The 24,091-nt window shown below is 37.2% G+C and overlaps 1 protein-coding gene across 5 annotated transcripts in view; it reads left to right on the forward strand.

The window, feature by feature from the left end:
* Positions 1-1,404: 1,404 nt before the first annotated feature.
* The window catches only part of LOC134799323 (sodium/calcium exchanger 3), a 189,798-nt gene continuing 167,111 nt past the window's right edge, over positions 1,405-24,091 (forward strand). For all 5 annotated transcript variants that reach the window (XM_063771711.1, XM_063771712.1, XM_063771713.1 and 2 more), the window contains exon 1: positions 1,405-3,121. In XM_063771711.1, coding sequence (XP_063627781.1) covers positions 1,464-3,121 — 1,658 coding nt within the window. In that variant the 5' untranslated portion in view covers positions 1,405-1,463. The remainder of the gene's footprint in view (positions 3,122-24,091) is intronic.

Below are 24,091 nucleotides of genomic sequence, written 5' to 3' on the forward strand. Positions count from 1 at the left end.
TGTCTCAGCGGAAAACGTCATATTATCACAACTACATTACTGCCCGTATAGGCCATGTGCATGAACTATAGGGGGCAGCATGGGAGCCGTCAGATTTTTGGCGCGAGGCGTAATGTGTCGTTTATGCTTCCGATGTAGGTACCCCACAAGATGGCAGAACCTACAATGCACAAGGAAACGTACCGACGAGAACGGAAGATGGTAGCACTTGCTTTGGCAATGTACATATGTGCACATATGTTTCCGATTCGGGCCACAAGATGGCGGACCCTCAAACGCGCATGGTCCCTATTTGGCAAAGCCTCTAATATCATATTCTGGAATGTGACCCCAGGACCCATAATTTGTTTAACGTAATGTAATATCACGTATTATGGGATTGCTTCCTGCGTTTATTTATAAACGTCGGACAATGATAATGAGTTAATCACATAGATAATTAATCACTTAGCTATATAATTAAATTAATAAGATACAGCGGTTTATGTACCTACCAGTTGGTATGTAATATATATAAGCGAGACTATTCGGATTCGCCGGGCATCCATCTTCATCCATTTTGTATACAATCACAAAAGCGACGGGCGTTAATTACTTGACTGTTTATTTTCATTATAACTCACGATACTTTAATTATAAATCAGTTTATAGTCTACTGACATACCTGTTCTCATATTAAAACATATTTATTTAAAACCGGAGGGTCTATCGCGATTTAAGTAAAATAATTCGCGATATGTGTTCAAAACGCGAAAGTTTTAAATGTTTTAAGTGTTATATACCTCTGCTCTTAGACAAAAAAGTATGATATTGGTTTGTCACGATAATAAGTGCAATTTTCAACCTTTTCTTTTTGAAAAGAATAACCTAAGACGGTGGATAGATCTATAATCCTAAATTTGACATGTCTCTAACTCGGGAATAATGAAAATGTCTCTGTGAAATATTAAGCTGCATCAATCAGCGAATTCATTAAAGCTGTCAGTCAGCTAAATTATTATCTCCGGGCGCTCCGCAACCGACGAGTCAACTTAAAAGATTAGAACCCCCTTTATTGATACACGTCCTTCCATAAGACAACATAAATAACATAATCTTCCAAACTTCTTAATATTCGCACCCCATCAACCGCAAACGACAATATAACCGCCTACCCCGCAACTTAGCCAAACTTCTGATAACAAGAAGCGAATTTAAACTAAGTTTGATAACTTACCGCGAGCTAATAACCTTTTTACTGAAAACTTTCTAAGCCGCCGCCAAATGAAATTCACAACGCTGTGTACATACTTATATCGAAACGTGTACAAAGCCTAAGTGTTCGCATGTGAGTTTTAGTTACCGCAAGAAGTGGAGGCTTCCACGGTGATGGGCGCGGGGCGGGGCGGCGTCGCGACGCTCAGTCGGGCGCCGGCTACGAGCAGCGCCGGTCGCCGCGCATGGGTGGCGTCAGGTAACGCGGCATGCGGCCCGCGCTCGCCGCGCTCGCGGCCTGCTGCGTGGTGGCACGCGCCGAGCCGCCAGCGCGCCCCGCGCCGCGCAACGCCACCACTCCGCACCGCCTCCAGTGCTCCGACGGGCTCGTCTTGCCCGTTTGGCACCCGCTCGAAGATGTCCCGACCCTCGACATCGCGCTCCGAGGCATCGTCTACTTCTTGGCGCTCATGTACCTCTTCATCGGCGTGTCCATCGTCTCGGACCGTTTCATGGCCGCCATTGAAGTCATCACGTCGCGCGAGAAGGAGGTGCGCGTGCGGCGGAACGGCAGCGACCAGATCGTTGTCGTTCGTGTGTGGAATGAGACTGTTGCCAACTTGACTTTAATGGCTTTAGGGTCTAGTGCACCTGAGATTTTGTTGTCCGTTATAGAAATAGCTGGAAAGAACTTCGAGGCGGGCGATTTGGGGCCGGGGACTATCGTGGGCTCCGCCGCTTATAATTTGTTCGTTATCATGGCGATATGTGTGGGTGTGATTCCTGACGGTGAGGTGCGGAAGATCAAGCATCTCCGAGTGTTTCTTGTGACCGCCACTTGGTCCATATTCGCGTATGTGTGGCTCTACCTCATTCTTGCTGTTATATCACCGAACGAAGTCGAAGTATGGGAGGGCGCTGTCACCTTCCTCTTCTTTCCAACGACAGTTATGACGGCTTACATAGCAGATCGCCGGCTGCTAGTATACAAGTATTTGAAGAAAGGATATCGTGTCAACGAGCGAGGAGTGATCGTGGAAGGTGAAGGCGATGGCTCCGTAGAAATGGCATTAAAGCCGGGCGATGATTTTGCATCCGATGATGACGAAGGTCGGGAAGTGGAGAAATCTCGTCGAGATTATGTTGCAGTTCTCCGAGAATTGAGGAGACAACACCCGGAAGAGGATTTAGAGACCGTAGAAAGGATGGCATTAGAGACTTTGATGTCGAAAGGTCCCAAGTCTCGGGCCTTTTATCGTGTGGCCGCAACGCGGAAGATGACTGGTGGAGGTGACTTCTCGCGGAAAATATCGGAAAGGGCTCAAAGTGATCTTAGTGAGGTTAAGGCTGAGTTGCAGCGACGAGGATCAGGTTCTCCGTCGATTGAACCTCGCGGTCCGAATGTTCGTTTTGAGCCTGACCACTATACGGTCATGGAGAATTGTGGCTCGTTTGAGGTTCGTGTGGTTCGGGCGGGAGACTTGAGCGGAGAAGTGACTGTACAGTATACCACTGAAGACGGGACAGCCGAAGCCGGGTCAGACTACGTAGCCGCTCAGGGAACTCTAGTCTTCAAACCCGGAGAGACGGAGAAAACATTCACGGTCCAAGTAATCGATGATGACGTGTTCGAAGAAGATGAGCACTTTTACGTACGTCTGAGCTCGGCTAAAGGTGCTTGTTTGGCTTCGCCATCGTCAGCCACTGTAGTGATATTGGACGATGACCATTCCGGTGTGTTCTCGTTCCCTCAAAGGGACTTTGAGTTGACAGAGTCGGTTGGGACGTATGATCTTCGAGTGGGACGGACTGCGGGAGCTAGAGGCAAGGTGCGCATCCCGTACTGGACGGAGGATGGGACTGCCAAGAGCGGTGCTCAGTACGAGCCTGCTGAAGGACACATCATCTTTGAAAACAACGAAACTGAGTGAGTACCTAGCCTATTTTGATTATAACACTAAACTCTCGCGTTTTTGTACACCTATTTAGTGATTAGAACGGGTCTAACGCGATATAATTTCATTATCCGAAGATTCAGCTGGGTTACACCAGCTTTGGTCACGGATGACTGACATTCGAGCAAAATTTAATGAAGACATGGATAAACAGTAACGAACTACCCAAAAATAGTTTATAACAATTTTCGAGGGCGGAGATTTTTTATTAGTCAGCTCAACAATTTGAAACATGTGTTTTTAATGAGAATATCTTCAATAGTGTTATCTTGCATATTTAGCCGTTATGTTTTTCATCTACTGATTAATGTAACCTAACCCAACCTAACACTGTTTAAAGCCATTAATAGTAAGTTAATCTGCTACAACCGTTCGAATTCGCTATTTCGTTAAATTCGGTTAGCGAAGGATTACGCAAATGGGATTTTGCTGATGCCCATTGTCCCGCGTTATGTCATCCATGTTAGTGCTATTTGCTAACCACATAGTGGGCGGTGTTCCTGAGGGGCTACCGATAATCGCAAATTGCGGGGATCGTTCTCTTTTACTCCAATGAAGGCGTGATTAGAGTGACAGAGAAAGATGCCCGCAATTTGCGAACTTCGATTTTCGCGGTTATAGCCATGAATGGCGACGTTATCTAATTTAGCTGATTCGACGTTTTGTCGAAACATTGACATATATTTGGGATAGTGAATATAGTGTTTTTTTTTTATTAATATATTTGGGTATTAGTCCATTTTATTTATTACTTTATTACCATATTATTTTATTACCATTATCGATAATAGATAATGTTTTAAAACCAAATTTTAATAACAAAGAACAAGTTCTGCTGAACTTATTTAATATCTTGTTACATTGAGAATTAATTTTTGTAACTTGAATGTCGATGATATTTTGATAAACATAATTTCTGATTCATTCGTTCAAAAGGTGTATGTAACTTAACAAAGTATCGACTATTAAAATAAAAAGGAAACATAATCAAGCATCAATAAACAAAAATATTCTGTTTATTAATTCACGATGACAATTCATTCAGTTCATTCCAATTTGGTTAAACTATAACGTAATTATGTATGTTTCAAATGTATATGGATTTTTTTATTAAGTACTCTAATTTATTATTTATTTATTCTAACTTATTCCTCTAATTATGTTTAATTAATTAATAAAATAAATAAATAGTAAAATTGGTACAGTCGAAAGTTTTAAATTATGACCCATTTGGACCTTGTCACAGTGATAATAAGTAGTTGTTGGTATTAGGTATAAGTATGAGGTCTCTATAGCGACTTTCATATTGATTGTCACTGTGACAAGGTACGAAATGGGTCATAAATTAATACCATGGTATAATAATATACTCCGCCTGGTACTCTATTCCGAGATTCGCGTATGACCTAACTGACACGGGCCTACGTCATCATGCTGTTTACAGGTTCTCAAACTTTAAAATGTGGGAGAATTTTTACCAACGGTGAAAATTATTTTAACGGCATTCATTTTAAGTTATTCATGTAGAAACATAGTAAAATAAAACAAATCTAATGTATTAAATTAAACTTTATTTATCTGTACAAGACAAACGTTTGAAAAACTAATTCACAGTTACACATTAATTACCAAGCTTACGACGTGAAAAGTTTGGAAAACACTGCGACTGCTGACACTGAGCGAGAAGGAAATAACAATTAACACGCGTTCGACAAGGATGACGGTCAGGGCATGAAGTTATCTAGATCGGAATTGTCAAATGTGACAGCGCTATCCTGTGTTGCCAGTAATGTAAACAGAATTACCCGTACGTCTGAAATTTCTTTCGTGAATCGGAAGATATTGCTAACGAATAATTAAAAATGACGTGTTATTGTAAAATTTAAGATAAAATACATATAAATGAAAATTATAAAATTATAAAGAAATATTTTAACTTATTAACCATAGCTATAATGTACCCATGTAACATGTTATGTTGAAATAAAGTGGCAATGTTATTGTGACGTAGGCCCGTGTCACTCTGGGAATAGAAGACCATGTTTTATTAGACCATGATTAATACTTTCGACCGTACCCATCTCCTTTCCCTTTAGGCTATATTTAAATAAACCTCATAAGTCAGTAGTAAGTATCAATATCATTTGAATGGTTATTCATACGGTGTAATTCCCCTGTGCGCTATGTTTATTCGTATCCTTTTCAGACCGCACCAATTTTGTACGGAATTCCCTTCCTGCTTACCTGGAGACTTAACGATGATGTATTTAGGGCAGGAAAACAGTCATTTTATAAATTAAGCGTGATACGGACTATTAAACCTTGTTTGGGGCGAATGGTTTCAGCAGAGTGGCTTTTTTTTGTTGGGGACATCACAAATCTAAGCTATTTCAATAAAAGTTCAAGAATACTGTGTACATTTTAAATTATACGAGTCAAATCGGCCTCCGTGATTAAAAAAACCGGCCAAGTGCGAGTTGGACTTGCGTTTCAAGGGTTCCGTACATTAAGTCTGACTCACGCTTGACTGCTCATTTCTAATAGGTTTTCCTGTCATCTATAGGTAAAGAACTATTTTGTGTATTTTTTTCAAAATTTTAGTCCCAGTAGTTTCGGAAATAAAGGGGCGGAATGGTAATTTTTTGGCTATTTTCTTAAATAACTACGAACCTCTGTATTTTAAAATTCTAAAAAAATATATGTACTTGAAATACTCAAGATCAGCTCTTTCATTTGATATATAACACCAGTGTTGGTCGAACGTTAATTGCAATTGACCATTAACCATTATAAATTGAACCGTAAACGGTACCGGACGGTTACAGTTCGCTGCCCCAATATTACAGGGTTCTATGTTACATTTTCATAAATCATTTATTTTTTTTCAAGATAGTTGAAATTCGACTTAATGTCACTATGACAATGTTCAAATTTCAGTTCGATAAAAGTGAAACATAGAACCCTGTAATATTGGGGCAGCGAGTTGACGGTTCACTTACTGGTTAATGGTCAAGAATGGTCAATTGCATTAACGTTTCGGCCAACACTGTATAACACGATATAGTTTGATAAACCTTATTTTTAAACTTTTTCATTTACCCCCCAAAAGTGGCCTCCATGTTTAAAATTCATTTGTTTACGTTACATGTCCATCTTTGGGTCACTAATTTACATAGAGAAAATAGGCTGTGACAGACGGACAGACGCACGAGTGATCCTATAAAGGTTCAATTTTTTCCTTTTGAGGTACGGAACCCTGAAAAAGCGTAACCACTGTTTTCTGTGGATTTATCCGTCGTATCTTTTTATCTAAAGTTAAAATCTAAAGTTTGCAGGCATTTAAGTAGAGTGCGTTTTGAGGTTTTGACCAGAGATGTGCGAGTATGCGTTGGGATGTGTTTTTATGCACCAATAGAATCCCTGCACGCTGAGCGATGATAACAAATGAAGTGATTCAATTGGTTCCTAACCACATCCCTCGCTACGCATCCTCGCACATCTCTGGTCGAAACGCACCCTTGACGGGATTACCGTGTTATGGTTTAGTTTCCAAACTGAATTTTTTGAGTTAACTCTGGAGTTTTGAGTTAACGTCTGTGTGACAGACGTTAACTCAAACAGACAGACACACACACATACACGCACACACGCACGCACGCACGCACGCACACACGCACACACGCATGCACACACACACGCAAACACACACACACACACACACACACACACATATATCGTACGATTAAAGCCAAAATGATCGACTAGCAACAACTTCATTGTCTTCGGATCTTCAACGGATGTACTCATTTAGCAGCAATTGGTGACTCATGTTGAATTTCAACATGTACTTATTGCTGTTGTGCGGCACAGAAATTAGCAAATATGTTCAAGTGAGAGATAAGATGAGGGAGTGAGACGCAATGCACATTGCACGAAGAATATGGACAGGTGGAATACCACCCTAACTAATTGAATTTTTTTTAAACAGAAAAAGCGATAATAAACAAAAGTATGACGTAATATCCGAAGCTTTTGAAAGAGCATATCATGTTTTTTAATTGGCCGACTAATTGGGCACGCAATTCCTTTTCACGCTATTCATTACCTCTCTTTCTGCTTAGTACGTGTAAGAAGGACAGGTTACACTGGTATGTTATGTGATAATCAAAGTTATGTTAGAATGTTATGCAATGATTCAACTCACTAATTAGTTATAAAATATTCCTACATATTTACGTGCTATTTCCCTAAAATTGCCGCTTAAGATCGCTTTATTGCATCGTTAAGAACGGATTATCGCCAACCGCCCTTAAGCCCTTTTCGTCGGAATGACACATAATGATTATCTGTAAATTTCACAAGAAATGTGTCTGGCTAGGGACAGACCAATATAAATTAAAGTGCCTGGGGTCAAAAGGACTGGCTTTGAATATATAGACTTGGTGCATTTTACTTTGCAATGGAAATAGGAGGCTGATTATTAAGCAAAATGGGACTTCATCGCATATAATTAAGTTTTTAAATTGTACCTCCGACGTTTCGAGGACGACGTTGTCCCCATGGTCTCGGAGAAGACTGGCTAAAGTTTAATTGTATACATAGTTTTAGGTTAAGTTATATCTCCCTGCAATGCTCTATCAATGTTATGTACAGTCGCCATCAGATATATCGGAGCGGCCAAGGTGTTCATAATATCTGAACACGCACCGTAACGCCTTGACAATAGAGGCGTGTTCAGATATTTGTGAGCGCCTTGGCCGTTCTGATATATCTGATGGCGACTGTACTCCATAATTGTCATATGTATCAGTATTTATTACCTTGTAAAATGTTTTTAGCGTAAATTATAATATGTATAGGTGTGGGTGTACTTTAATAAATAAACAATGGCTCTAAAGTTGACATCAACATCTTCTAGATTGCTAAAATAAAAAATAATGAATAAAAATCGTGAAAGTTTGAATCGTGATATGGCTCGGTTTTCTTATATGGTGAAGGTTTACCAAAACTCAACAGTATAGTAATTACAAACTTATATTCCACCCTTCAATACCCGAGGAAAGCCGCAGGGCGAAGTTAACCGTGTTTATAAGTTCCTTCGTGCATTTTTAACAAGCCTAGGCGACAGGATCCGTGCCTCGGCGGGAAGTTATCGGGACAGCTAACTTATACCGGGGCCTATTCGACTTGGCATACTGACAAGGTGTGACGTGGGCTTGCAAATATACGTATACATTTACCACCATACAGTCGTAAAAACTGTAGGGAAACCTTTTCCGCCCAGAATGAAAGTTCTTCAAGCTTATTAAATTTTATCAAAATATCGGTGAAAAAAAAAACTGCTACAAAATAAAAACCAACCCATATAAAGTTTTACGATATGACAATGTCATTTTAAACACAGATACATTGAGTAAGATGCGTAAAATCTAAGACAATTTCGTGTTTCGAATTCGAATTTGACAGGTAAACGAGATGTCGCTGTACAGCTCCATACATTTTGCTGTAACCCTGATGGTCAAAAGTTAATGTTTGACAATTCAGTGACCGCAAAACATATCGCCATCTTGTTTGGATGTCAAACTAAGGGGCACGTTTTTTTCTTAGACTTTACCTTTGTATTACAATCAATTCTCTTTGTTTTAAATATACCTACCTACTTACTTGTAAATTCGATGATTCGTAGTAGTTAGTAACCTTACATCTAAAAGAAGCAAGTTTCCGATATAAAACCATCAAAAGAAAGCACCGCTTGTGTGTGACATGGTTGGTGTAGAGTGGAAAAGTGTTATATTTTTTGGAACACCCGCTAACGATGTGATTACTACAGTCAGATTATTATTTGGCGCTTTTCCGAATCGCTGTAGAGGCCATTTTTTTGTGTAATTGGATAGCGTTTAATTCGGGTAAAAGATTTGAAAATAAATACGTAGATTCTGTGGGGGTCGAGGGTACCGTGAACGTCGAAAATCGAAGTTTCTATCTCTGTCTATTTGCTTCTCTATCAGTCAAATAAATATGAACGATAAAGAGTCATCTATACACGGTGGCTAAAAAAACTGCATTCCCGTTGCCAGGGAGGTTTTGGGATTATACTGAGCAACTTTTACTATGGGACCAACCCCGAAATCGTGAAAAAAAATTACCCTCCCATAGAAAATGGACCAGCCAAAATGCATGAAACAGTCAAATCTTTTTTCGCGATTTCGGGGTTGGGCTCATAGTAAAAGTTGCTCAGTATAATCCTAAAACCTCCCTGGCAACGGGAACGTATTTATTTTTAAACGCACGAAGTTCCTAAGATCCAACATATCTCGCTTGAATTAATCAGAAAATAATGAAAACGTGTTCGAAAATTGCGTTCGTAAATTTTTAACGAGGAGCGTGGCGGGGTCCATGTTTCAACTTGAATTTATTGGAGACCCCTAACTTATATCGGATGGTGTAGGGGTATTTCACGTGAGTGTAAACTTGCGTCAGGCGTCAGGCGGTGTTGCAGCATATCCCAACGCCGTTTGCAAACCCTACTATTTTGATACTTGATACCGCTAATCATATTATAATAATAGTTTAATGTAACTGCTAACTGCTACTATAACATAATGAAACAAAAAAAAAACGAGCGTGGGCTTATGAAATGAGCTGTAGGCCTAGTACAGGAGTTGCGCGACAGTCTTTTTCCTACGAGATAGACTACACTCTAATTAATCATCATTTTCATCATTTCAGCCTATATACGTCCCACTGCTGGGCACAGGCCTCCTCTCATGCGCGAGAGGGCTTGGGCTATAGTCCCCACGCTAGCCCAATGCGGATTGGACTCTAATTAATACAGTAAGAAAAAGACGAGTCCTCTATCTCGCTGTGCTAAGCCGGCTGAAAGAGAATTCCCGTCTTTTTCAGAGATGAATTTTGAATGTCATTATTAAATAGATATTGAAGTTATTATGACGTAATAATAACATTTTCACAAATAAGAAAAGTTTACCGATATAAACCATCATAATAGATCATAGCGGGTTTTTAATTTATGTGTAGATAAAGCCCTTAATGGTTCAATAATTAAATACCGTAACTCCACCCAAAGATAATTATCAGGGGCTAAATTTAAATGATATCTCACAAACATATTATAGTTCTATTTTGATTGCGACCTGATAATTAATTATTTATGTACGTTTTTGTTTATACTTTGTATCTTTAGGTATTCAAATAAAAGTAAACAAAATGTACCCTCAAAAGGCTCCTTAAGGCCGTTCCCGTACCCAAATGAAATCTACAATCGAGCCTCCCCTCACGCCACCCATCCCGCCCCTAGATACAATGACGATACAACAGCGCCACGCAAGAAGTAGCGACTTAAATGAACTAACAGGACACTGATTTGTAAAACGTATTACTAAATACTGAAAAAAAGCATGCTGCATCTCATAGATGGCGTTAAAGTTAAATTGGAAAAATAAATGAAACATAGTGCAAATTAAATATTCATTTTAATGAAGTCAACTCTTATTTCAATAATATTTAATTATAAGGGTAAATACAGTTTATATTTAAACAAATTAATGACTGCAAGTTTTCTATAATATCATTATTTATTAGGTATACTGTGCAGGTATATCATCGATATTTATTAAAAAATTAGGGCATACCGATACAAGTGCGAAAAATAGGTAATTCGCACATGTATCATACAACGTTTTACAGTACATAATATGGCCCTTTAAATTTTCGACATAGTTAAGCCAGTTGAGGGTAGATGAAAACATTACAGCATGATCAAATAATGTAGGTTAAAGTCAGGTCGTTCAGCGACTCCGTCCAGGCGGTTTTGTATTTGGTTGGTTAATCAATAAATGTTATTTAAATTTATTTAAATACTTTACTTTTATTGAAATACCTAAAGATACAGACTATAGATGTAGCTGGTCAATACTCGCCCCTACTATTTATTCTTACCCCTATTATTTTTTCAGAAACAGTTTTATCTACTATTGGCTCTCTATTGGGATGGTATTCCTTTGAAATTTCTTAACTTGCCTCATTATGTACCTATAGCAATGTACAAATTGCAAAACATTCCCAAAAAGCGGAAACGTTCTCGAGAATGATCTCAGAACATTCCTGCAACATGGAAATTATTGATCCGCCATCTTGGATTTTTTCCAAAAAAATTTTTTTTCATAGGAATCTAGAGGCCTCTATCTCCCGCCATGCCAAATCTCAGCGCGCACGGACCAACTTGAAAAAATTAAAAAAAGTGGACCATTTTTTTTTATGCAGTTTGTTTTGTCTCGGGGCCCTCTATGACATTTGGTCGAGCACCCCCACCTATCACGCGCCGTTTAAAAGTTGCCATACAAAATAAAAGTGGCCAGTTTTCCGGCAATTGCAGCATTAAAAAAAATATATTCATAGGTATCTAGGGGATCCGAGATTCCGTGACCAAAATTTTAGCGCGCTAGGACAAAAATGAAAAAAAAAAAGTCGATCATATTGAAAAACAAAATAGCGGCGTCTAAAACTGCCAGGGTCCCTCTATGACATTTGGTCGAGCACCCCCACCTAGGTCTGACCGTTTGGCCGGGACGTCATACAATTTTCTGACCGGAAGCGGGAGACCAAAACACGGAATTCTCTGGGGGTAAGGACTACACCTAAACTATCGTGAATATTCATGGTATAAACTACGATAAATAAATAAATTCTCGTTCTCGTGAACATTCTCAGAAGTTACCGAGAAATTCTTATGTGGAAAATTTCGCAACTTTGGAAAGTTCTCGTGAGTGCATTGCTAATTATGTATAATAACATCAAACAGTTGCCTTTGAAAATGTTTAATGGGAAACTAAAAGCATGGCTTATAATACAAAAGGCATTATATTCCATCGAGGAATGCATGTCATCTTTTGACTGAGGTAGGTAATATGTATAATATTATATCCGCCATATATGGCTTCGTATGCGGTAAAGGGTTAATAATACCTCTCTATTTTAGTCTAAGTAAAATTAACCTAGTTCATAAGTACCTATCTGAATAACAATTGTGGACTGTACTGTATTGTCTAAAGAAATAAATTATTTGTTTATTATTATAATATGTACCTATAGGCCTTGACTAGAGTTAAACCAAGAAAAGTCTTCAGCGATTTTGATAGCCCACGTAGTGCAAGTGTTATTTTTTACGTCATGGCCGTTCCCGTACCCAAATGAAATCTACAATCGAGCCTCCCCTCACGCCACCCATCCCGCCCCTAGATACAATGACGATACAACAGCGCCACGCAAGAAGTAGCGACTTAAATGAACTAACAGGACACTGATTTGTAAAACGTATTACTAAATACTGAAAAAAAGCATGCTGCATCTCATAGATGGCGTTAAAGTTAAATTGGAAAAATAAATGAAATATAGTGCAAATTTAATATTCATTTTAATGAAGTCAACTCTTATTTCAATAATATTTAATTATAAGGGTAAATACAGTTTATATTTAAACAAATTAATGACTGCAAGTTTTCTATAATATCATTATTTATTAGGTATACTGTGCAGGTATATCATCGATATTTATTAAATAAAAACCGGGCAAGTGCGAGTCGGACTCGCGCACGAAGGGTTCCGTGCCATAATGCAAAAAAAAACGAAAAAAAAGCAAAAAAAAAACGGTCACCCATCCAAGTACTGACCACTCTCGACGTTGCTTAACTTTGGTCAAAAATCACGTTTGTTGTATGGGAGCCCCATTTAAATCTTTATTTTATTCTGTTTTTAGTATTTGTTGTTATAGCGGCAACAGAAATACATCATCTGTGAAAATTTCAACTGTCTAGCTATCACGGTTCGTGAGATACAGCCTGGTGACAGACGGACGGACGGACGGACGGACGGACGGACGGACAGCGAAGTCTTAGTAATAGGGTCCCGTTTTACCCTTTGGGTACGGAACCCTAAAAATTAGGGCATACCGATACAAGTGCGAAAAATAGGTAATTCGCACATGTATCATACAACGTTTTACAGTACATAATATGGCCCTTTAAATTTTCGACATAGTTACGTAATGTGCTAATTATCGCACTAATGCGGTAAAGTAGCACCATATTGTAATAGTACTTACCTACATTACGTTTACAAGTGCGGCAAATAGGAAATTCGAAACGAGTGGCGATAAATTCGAACACGACCGAAGGGAGTGTTTTGAATCGACACAAGTTGCGAATTACCTATTGGCACATGTATCGTACAACGTTTTACAGTACCTACAGTCCTTACATACTAGGGTTTGCTCCCGGGAAATACCGGTACCGAAAGTACCGGGAATTGCCGGGATTTAGAGCCAAGCAAAGAACCGGGATTTCAGAATTAAATTCCCGGTACTTTCGGGATTTTCGGGACTAATATTTCCGGTACAATATTTGACTGTTTTCTGTTACTTAGCATGAAATATCATGTTTTTTAAAGAAATACATTATATAAATCCATTGCTGACGCTAATACTTTTACGACTGACCATATATTAAAGCAAAACAAAAATAGTCAATGGGTTTGACAATGCCAACAAAATAAAATAGCTTATTTTGAAACTATACGAGTGTTTTTACGATAAATAATTTTATACGAATAATTAGTTAGTTGTATACTAAATACGAGCAAAAACTAGAGAGAATTGTGTAATTAATAAAATATTTCTTTTAATTCGAATACGGTATAAGAAACTCTTATTGATAATCTGAATGACATTTTAAAATGAATTAAAATATTATAGTGACATGTCCTCTCCTTGGTAAATTCTTAATTCTGGCTGCAACAACTTCTTGATCCTTCCTATTGATAATTTTATTACCACTTTTACCTACTCACATGCAATTTTGCACATTTATTCAAGCCCCTTATCTTGTCTAGAATACAAAATTTCGTAAACGTAGCTCTAACAGTTATTCATAAATTAACGTTTTAAAACCGGCATTTTTGTGACTGACTGACTAATAGATCAAAAACCTAACCCACTTCGAGCTGACCTAGAAACTTGAAATTTGGCACCAAGGTAGACTATTAGGAGTTTATAGAGGAAACAATCTAAAAAATGAAAATTATTGATAATTTGATGAAGAAAAACATATATACTTATCGATAATAGGCTAGATGACTAATTTTCATTTATGGTATCAATCGATCAGGTTTGTCTTTAGGATCAAAAGTCTATATGGGATCCATTGCATTAAAGGAATACAAAAGTCAGAAATGATAGTCAAAGTCCGACAGTCGTACTTCACTCGCGAAACGCCCCGAACAAAACGATATGTGACCGTGACGTCAAGGTCACAAAGAGTCCATCTTGAAGTATGAACAAAACAAGAAAATTGCGATTTTGTCGGTGAAATATTGCGTTTATGTATATAGTTTCCATACAATCTTTTATTGGATAAAATGTGAGGAATCGAATCGAATGGTAACTAACTGCGACAATTCTTCGACCGACGGTTTTGTCAGGAAGCTCTTCTTCCACATTGAACGATATTTGTAACTGAAAATAAAATATATTGTATGTGTTAGCATTTACAATTTGTCACATCATGTACAGTCGACGTCAAAGATATGTACCTATTGCAGCATACTCCTTTGAAATAAGGTGAAAAATGTATACATATATTTGACGTCGACTGTACATATAAAGCACCGGTGGTAAAGAACCAACGAGAGAAATAGAAGTAAGACCCTGTATAATGACTACGAATCGTGTGATAAATCAATTTACGATGGAATTCTGGCACACGAAGTTGAAACAATGTTATTCTAGCTAGGTAGTTAGTACAAAAGGTAAAATTGTTCTCTGCTCTACAATCAATAAGCATAATTAGCATGAATCACCTATAGTCCTGTAGCGCTGGCTATATTTTGAGCCCTAACTTAAAGTAATATTAAAGTCAATTATTTTTTCGCTTACGAATAGTGTTTTAAGATGTTAATCTTACATTTTGTTTTGTGTCACAGATATTATTTGCTTTTTAAGTAATTTAACAATTTGTGGTAATTATTTTTATTTTGTATTATTTTGAAGAAAAGAATATTCTAGAGAAAACATGTAACTGTATCGCATTTAGGATAGTTTTTTGAATGTGAAAACATAGTTTGTGTCAATTACGTCCATTGCAATCGGATACTATGCCATACTATTCAAAATGACTCAAAAAATAATTAAAGTAAAAAAAAATTGCTGACATCGCATTTAATCGTGTCAAAATGTACATTACATGTTTTTGTGTCTTATCAAGGCATAGCTTCATAAGATTTTTGATAATTTTGTTCTAACAGGCTATTACCATAACAAAAGAATATTAAAGTTACTAGAGTTCACATCTTATTAATTTAAAAGGCGGGATAAATAAGAAATATGAATTTGTGTCAGTTTCATCCATTGCATAAACAAATAATACAAAAATAATGTTTACGTTCATACGACGCTAGCGGGTGGCTCAAAACGGGCAACGCGGGCCGTGCAGGGGGGGCGGGCGCGGCGGGCGCGGCGCGACCTTGGCGTGGCGGCGGGTAAGGGCCTCTCTCTAAAAACCACACGTTGCGTACCCAGCGCATGTTTACTTCGCCTGTGCGCCAAATGAATATTACTTCTTGAACTTAATTTATATTAATGTTATTAATATTTTTATTTCTATATCTAATATCTAATCAAGTCTACCTTCAATATGTCTTAATTATATGGACTAATAAATTTTAATATAAACATGTATAATTTTTTTTCCCTTATAAATAGCATAAACCAGTCTTTCCATACTTAAGTAGTACTTAGTCTTGTACCTATTCAATGTACACCATCATCATTGTAATTGACGTTGCTTGCCACGCTTTATACATCACAAAATTAGCAATACATTGCATCTTAAAATAATCTTAAAAAGTGTACTAAATATCGAATATAAGTTATTTTTAAAAGTCGCTGATGTGACATTCTCATTCAAAAGGTAGGGACCACTTTGTTGTTTACCATAAAGACGAAATTTTATTGTATCTTTATACAAATAGCCTGTCAGAGAGTCCTTATGGCAAGGATAAAGTGCTACATTTTGACTGCGAACGTCACGAATGTTGGTCAGTATGAGGAGCCTACATTTTATTTTTAAATATACTTACAAGATACTTACTCCCACACTATGAAAAGATTTAATGTAATTATGCCTCCGAATGAAATAAATACACTGTAATGGCTCTTCTACACAATGGGCCAACGCCGGCCACTCCAAGGGACGCATTTATGCGTTAGAGGGAGCAAGTGATATTGCTATCTCATTCTACCGCATGGTTGCGTCCCTTGGAGTGGCCGGCGTTGGCCCATCGTGTAAAGGGGCCATAATGTTCATCTAACAAGCACCTTACCCGCGTAGGTAGCCTTCTCCGCGTACGCCGTTCATGCAAAGTTTTATTTAGCCAAATAGTAAAAAACCGTTGTTGAAAATGACCCAAATTATGAATGTTGTCTTGATGTGGCATTATAATAATGTAGACGTAAACTTAATAACATGAATTTTTTTTTGTGGCAGATACATGATGTTTATAAGAAAAAAAAATATTAAAAATAAAAGCGGTGGATGAATTTGACACACATTTGATGGAATAACATATTATAATATCCTGTGAAGTACAACACTTCACTTACCGACTATAATTTTATTTTAGGCATTTTAGGGTCACTATTAGGTATTTATTAAATGTCATTATACCCGTGGATAATAATGACACAAAATGCGTGTGTACGTCGGAAGCCACTTTGCTTTTACAGGGAAACAAAGAATTTCATCTCGAATATTTTTTTTACCAAATGCTGTTTAAAAAAAGAAATACCTAAATTTCTACCTAAGCAAATACCTAGGATGACACAAAATATTATTATTAGGTTTGGTATGTGGTCTGGAAACTATATGTAAAAAATAAGCAACATTAATAATCTTATAACTTCAAAAGCTATTGCTACCGGACTACTACCTCATGGGTATCTTCTTCCTCTAATATACTAGGAACCCGATAAGTGTCATCCACCTGTGCAATGCGTGGGTTCAAAATGTTTGAGCCGGTCGCCTCACTGTCAAAACCAAAATTAAATAAATGTATGATGTTTTACAGCACATATGGACTTTACCGCACTAGTGCGATAATGCACACACACATTACGTAACTATGTCAAATATTTAAAGGGCTAGTAGTAGTAGTAAACTCTTTATTGTACAAAAAGACATATTAAAAATAACATACAATTAGCAAGAAGTACAAAGGCGAACTTATCCCTTTGAGGGATCTCTTCCAGTTAACCTATAGGGCTATATGTACTGTAAAACTGTCGGTCGAAGAATTGTAGCAGCCAGTCATTTCTTTACAACATCACTCAATTTATAAATTAGTCCATTACTATTTCATAAATTGATCATGGACCCGCGAAACGCAGCACTCCAGAAATGCAGTTATTTCGAAAAGTGAGACAGACTAATTTCAAAATTTTTATGTAGGTACCTATATTATAACAAGTGATGACAATGGAGAAAACTACTTGAAAGTAAATAAACCATTGTGCTGGTTACAGGTACAGTCGGCGTCAAATACTTTGTAGCAACAAAGTAGCCAAATAGTAACATCTAGCAAGTAACATAATAAAATTGCGGTTTATGACGTAAGTATTAAAAAAACTGCTTACTAGATCTCGTTCAAACCAATTTTCGGTGGAAGTTTGCACGGTAATGTACATCATATATATATTTTTTTGTTTTATCATTCTCTTATTTTAGAAGTTAAAGGACACACATTGTACCACTTTGGAGGTGGTCTCTCGCGCAAACTATTGAGTTTAGAAAAAAATGATATCAAAAACCTCAATATATTTTTTGAAGAATCCATAAATACCCCACACGTATGGGATTGATGCAAAAAAAAAAATTGAGTTTCAGTTCTAAGTATGGGGAACCCCCAAAATGTATTGTTTTTTTCTATTTTTGTTGGAAAATCCAAGTTTCAACAGTACCTATAGTTCTTATAGTTTCAGAAAAAAGTGGCTGTATATACGGACGGACAGACAGACAGACATGACGAATCCTTAAGGGTTCCGTTTTTTGCCATTTGGCTACAGAACCCTAAAAATGCTCTATCACAGGTAAATGAGAAATTGAAAATGGAAATAATTGCCCAAGATTATTAGTTTTATTAAAATAAAAAATCGGTCAACACGCTCAAGAAAAGGAAATCATTTACTATTGTGTAGGGTAGGTATAATATAAAATAACTACCAGTTCATTAAAAAAAACGTAAAAGAATAACGAAAGTACGGACAATCGGTAAATCCCGGGATTTTAATTTCCGGGACTTACTCAGGCAACCCTATTACATTCTATCAGTGTACATTTTTAGGGTTCCGTACCCAAAGGGTAAAAACGGGACCCTATTACTAAGACTTCGCTGTCCGTCCGTCCGTCTGTCCGTCTGTCATCAGGCTGTACATGTATCTCATGAACCGTAGTAGCTAGACAGTTTAAAATTTCACAGATGATTGAATTTCTATCGCCGCTATAACAACAAATACTAAAAACAGAATAAAATAAATAGTTATGCAACAAACGTGATTTTTGCCGTTTTTTGCATAATGGTACGGAACCCTGCGTGTGCGAATCCAACTTGCACTTGGCCGGTTTTTTTAAATTAAGTACCTCTTGGAGAATATCAAATAACTGATGAGGGCAATGTATCTCCTACGATATTATTGATTGGCGACATTTTATTTAGTTTTCGGCGAACATTTGCTAAGTAGGTAGTACTAATAGCCATCTAGGAAAATAAGTACAAAATATGTCCAAATAATTGAGAATATCAATTCAATTCATAAAAAGATATAAGCATCTGCACTGATAGGAAAACAGTAGGTATCTAAATCTAACTAAGGTCTTTTCGTACGCCGCCGCTGTGAGTACTTGAGTAGGTAGGTATTTATCGCAACGCACGAAGTTACGCGCGACATAGGTACCTACATACATATGTGACGTTATCTATGAAAAGGGACCTTATTGTCGATGGCGCTTCCGCCATTATTAACGATGCTCTGATATAAATACCACGCCGTGCGACGCAGTGCGTCGTAAGCGCCATAGACAATAAGGTCCCTTTTCATAGATAATGCCACAATTAGAATTAGAACTTACTCGTTACTTTGAATGTCAGTGGTTGATGAAATCGGAGATTCCATTTCCATATTTTGCAGTCTGTAAATAAAGATAAGTTGTAGTAGTGTATTGTGTTACGTAGGTAGGGCTAAAAAGCACAAGTCAAATAATTATACTCACTCGATGTAGTCTAAAGATATAGTATCATGTTCGGCTGTGAACTTATCCAATTTTCTTCTTTTCCTAGAAAGACAAAAAAGTAAAAAGTTTAGACGCATGACAAATCACGAGCTGAGGTTCGAACCCTCGATAGGTGGATGGATTGCTAAAAGAACGCTTTATGCGTCTAATTGTGTGCGTTACATGTATCACTGTGTGCTCGTATTTATAGGAAGGCCCACTACACCGCAACCGCGTAACTACGACTCACGGCACACATAGACGGCAATGTTTTCTGTCTTTGCCGTGCATTAGGCAGCGGCGCTAGTGCCGCGTGGTGTAAACGTCGCGAATCGCAATATCCTTTTAAGCTATTTAGATGATGAATTGATGACAATGTTTAACCGGTAGATGGAGCGATTATTAAATTCTAGAATGTTTTAAGTTATATGGATTACTAATTAGTACGATCAAGTATATATTAAATTAAGTAATAATTACGTATTTCACTGTGTAATAAATATACATTTTTACTTACGTTAGTTCCATTGTTTGTTGGAATCTTCCGAGTTGTCTTTTTCGAGATGTCTTCTTTTTATTCAATTGCTTGTTACCCATTATAACTTAAAGGTTTTGGTGCACACGGTATATCACTAGGACACACAACACAGCACAGTTTTTATAAGTAAATCTTATATTTGTTTTGGGGACACCTAGTACAGGTCCGTCTGGCACGAGCGCTCAGCCATCACTGTCTCATTTCGAAAGACGGACGGAGATAGAGCATGCAGGCCGGAGTCGATATTTTGTTACGATAGAATTAGTTGATGTTTATTTATTTTAAAAATATTGCCTCTAATTATCGTTTTTCTAAAGCTGTCAAATTACTGTTATAGTTATGATTGATTTTTCTCCTTTTTTTGTTTCATAGTGTCACATAGTAAAGAAACGAGTAAAGTTGGAGTAAAAATTCGAATTGGAGGTTACTTTGGGAATAAATTGTATCGAGCGAAGTGTTATGAATCGTGTATCGAAAGCTGTGTTATTAAAGATAATATAATCAAGAATTATATTTATTTTTCCCACGTCTACAAATATCACCGTTTCTTAGAAAAATAGGATAATTATTGGGGTATTTTTACATTTCTGGCTCAGGGAACGGCCTAAATCGATGCAGACTTTTCCTTGGTCTAACTCTATGATTATTTTAACTTAGTTTTAGTTATGATATTTTTACATGGCAGATGCTGGTGAAATATGACTGTGTTATTTATAATACTGTCTGACAATATTTTGTACCATATTTCAAACAAAATAATAATACTACTATACTATGTGTATAACTTAAAGTACTGAAATGAAAACGTTTCACAACAGTTCAATTTATTCTAGCATAAATGCTTTCATAATAAAATTGATTTGATTCTAGCTTTTATTATAAAGCATACTCTGTTAGCGACAGTTCTATTTCTGTCTAAATTGAATTTTGATGGGAATAAATGAATAGAGCCTTTTTGCCAAGCAATATAAAAGTCAGCTCTAAATCATAATTCAAGTTTCGGAACCCAACGAAATACCTTTTATTAAAATATTATAATAGACTTTATTGAGACAAAAAATACAAACTAAACAATAATAAAACTAAACTACATGGAATATAAAACTTAAAATAATCATATAAATAGACTTTATTAAAATAGATATTGGTTTAATTTAGATATCGAGCTTTAGGTACTTATCATATTTCAGGCCGAAGGCTGTGTTATTTCGGCAGTTTCTGGAATCGGCAATGAAAAAATATGGGTATCTGCTCAATTCTATACTAGAATAGGCCCCTTAGATAACATGCCAATCGCTAACGCTACGTAGCGAACGGAACGTAACTGTCACTGTCACACTAATATGGAAGAGTGATAGAGAGACACAAAGCGATTGGATGGCGAAGCGCAAGCGATCGTCACCATGGCTAGGCCGCTAGGTGACGCAGCAAAAAACTGTTATGTCTCCAAAATTATGTTTAGTTTTTCAGATAATATATTAAACTGTAAGGTCTATTTATGAACCTTTGTTGCCATTGTGAACTTGGCATTTTTCCTTGTAATAATTTAATGTATAAATTACAATTTTGCGTTAGCCCCATCTTTAGAAATGTGTGTCTAGCGATTACGTAAACGCTCGTCTATTTTTACCACTACCGCGATTATATCTGGCTACAAAACGCCCAAACTTACCAGTAAGCGCTTACGACACCCATGGATGATCCCGGCTTACCGCCTGACCCGCCTACTGGAGCGGCAGTGATACGTAGGGCTTCGGAAGCCCGACCGAAAATGTGGGTTATACACATGATTGAGACAAGACACTAATGTTGATCTGGGTCGATTTTCATTAAGAAAAAATAATATTTTGCTATTTATATTATAAGTGTTATTGTCGTTGTTTATTAAATACATAAATCTTATATTAAATTGGTATGCGAATCTAAATAAAAAAAACTGTAGACATGATTATTAAGAAACGTAGTACTCCAAATTTCGAAAAAAAAAACATTGAAAATTTACTACCTCGGAGGTGAAACCTGCTCTACTTATCAACTGAGCTACCTTAATTCATATGCAATAGTTAGCTTCATTAACACGGCTTTTTGAAGACAGTATTATTTGTAGGCAAGTGTTGTTAAATCCTAAAAATGCCTACAAGCGCTGTCCAAGAGTAATCAACCAATATGTATGCACGTATGTTAATACGAGCAAACAATTTAAACTCCTGATGGACAAGTTCGTTAGCTACTGTAATCTGTGGTTATTCTGAAAAGTCGCTATACGGTTCATATTAGTCATATTTAGGGTTCCGTACCCAAAGGGTAATAACGGGACCCTATTACTAAGACTCCACCGTCCGTCTGTCCGTCTGTCTGTCACCTGGCTCTATCATCAACCGTGATAGCTAGACAGTTGAAATTTTCACAGATGATGTATTTCAGTTGCCGCTATAACAATAAATACTAAAAAGTACGGAACCCTCGGTGGGCGAGTCCGACTCGCACTCGGCCGGTTTTTACTAATATATATGTAGAGTTAGGTGTATTGGGGATGGGGTGGGAGGGGGTTACCCAAGGACCCAGGACCGCAGTCAATGTAAGAAAAGATTCGAGCCCTACACCCCAGCAAGGGGTAATAGGATGGAAAGAAGAAGATGTTATAGCTTTGAGATTGTTAAGTCGGAGAATACGAGAGAAGGACGCAGCGCCGAAAGATAACCAGTGGCTTGCTTTTTGTCCTAATATTATAAATGCGAAAGTCACTTGGTCTGTATTTATCTGAATTACTTAACATTTCTACATAGATAAGTTGAGTTCCGTTTGAGCTGCGTTTTTTTAACACCCGATAAAATTTATTTTAACCGAGACTTGCATTAATCTCTGTTGCTCTGTTAAAAAAAGTGATAAAATCTTTATAGAGTCGGACCAAGAAAAGTCTGCAGCGGATTTGATAGCCCACGCAGTGCAAGTGTCATTTATGCGTCATAATTTCATAGAAGTTTGACGTTTAAAATAACACGTGCACTGCGTGGGCTATCAAATCCGCTGCAGACTTTTCATGGACTGACTTTAGCGTATTTATATATTTAATTATAATTGCTTACCTACATGTATGTATAGGTCTTCGGGACTAATAATCGTTTCAATACATGTATACGCGTATACCTAACGATATTTTAAATAAGGCTACAAAGCTCCCTATTCATCCAACCATTACTTTTAATCATCAATTTATTTATAACAAAAGCTGTGCGGAACGGAACTGGCTGGGGTAAATCTATAAACGAGGGTAAATTACCCCATTTTAGAGGAAAATTGTAGCGTGCGAAAAGGGTATTTGTTACTAAAAGTTTGAAGTTTAATTAAGGTGCATTGGGGTAACTTCGACAGCGGAATAATTATGAAAATGGAAAATATCTACTAAACTAGAAGTAAGAACCTTGGTCAGTGTTGCAGTAGCAGTTATTTAAAACTTTCGCGTTTTGAACACATATTAACTCACATTTATAGACGGGTCTATCGCCAGGGTTGGGCAAAATACTGGCTTCCACGTATTTCAAATACAAATTACAAAATACATTTTTAAAAATATTTGAAATACCAAATACAAACTACTTTGGTGACTGGTATTTGAAATACAAAATACAAATTACAGTGTTTAAAATAATGTATTTCAAATACAAAATACAAAATACTATTCATTTTTTTTTGTTTAATCATTTAGTTTTTTTAACGAATATCCTTTCCTAAAAACTTATAGGGTCATTGCGCTTGTTTTCGTACAGCTCTAGTTTTCATCCACTTGACGAAATTTGAATATAAACCTACGTTGCTGCAAATAGTAAATTAAAAATGAAATATATTATTTGCTAATCTGTCAAGTGGTCGAAAACTAGAGCATGGACGGAAACTACTGCAATGACTCTATCCCCTGGCTGTTGACGAAAAGTTCCGCGCAGAATAGCTCGCGCACAGACATAGAATACGCGCTCGCGCTTGACAGACAGCTTAAGTGTGCGAAAGGGAAGCCATCACGTATATGAACATCCCATGAGTGCGAAAGAGTCAGACTACCAATGAGAAAACGT

The sequence above is a fragment of the Cydia splendana genome, chromosome 18 (assembly GCF_910591565.1).
Source record: "Cydia splendana chromosome 18, ilCydSple1.2, whole genome shotgun sequence".
Classification (NCBI taxonomy): domain Eukaryota; kingdom Metazoa; phylum Arthropoda; class Insecta; order Lepidoptera; family Tortricidae; genus Cydia; species Cydia splendana.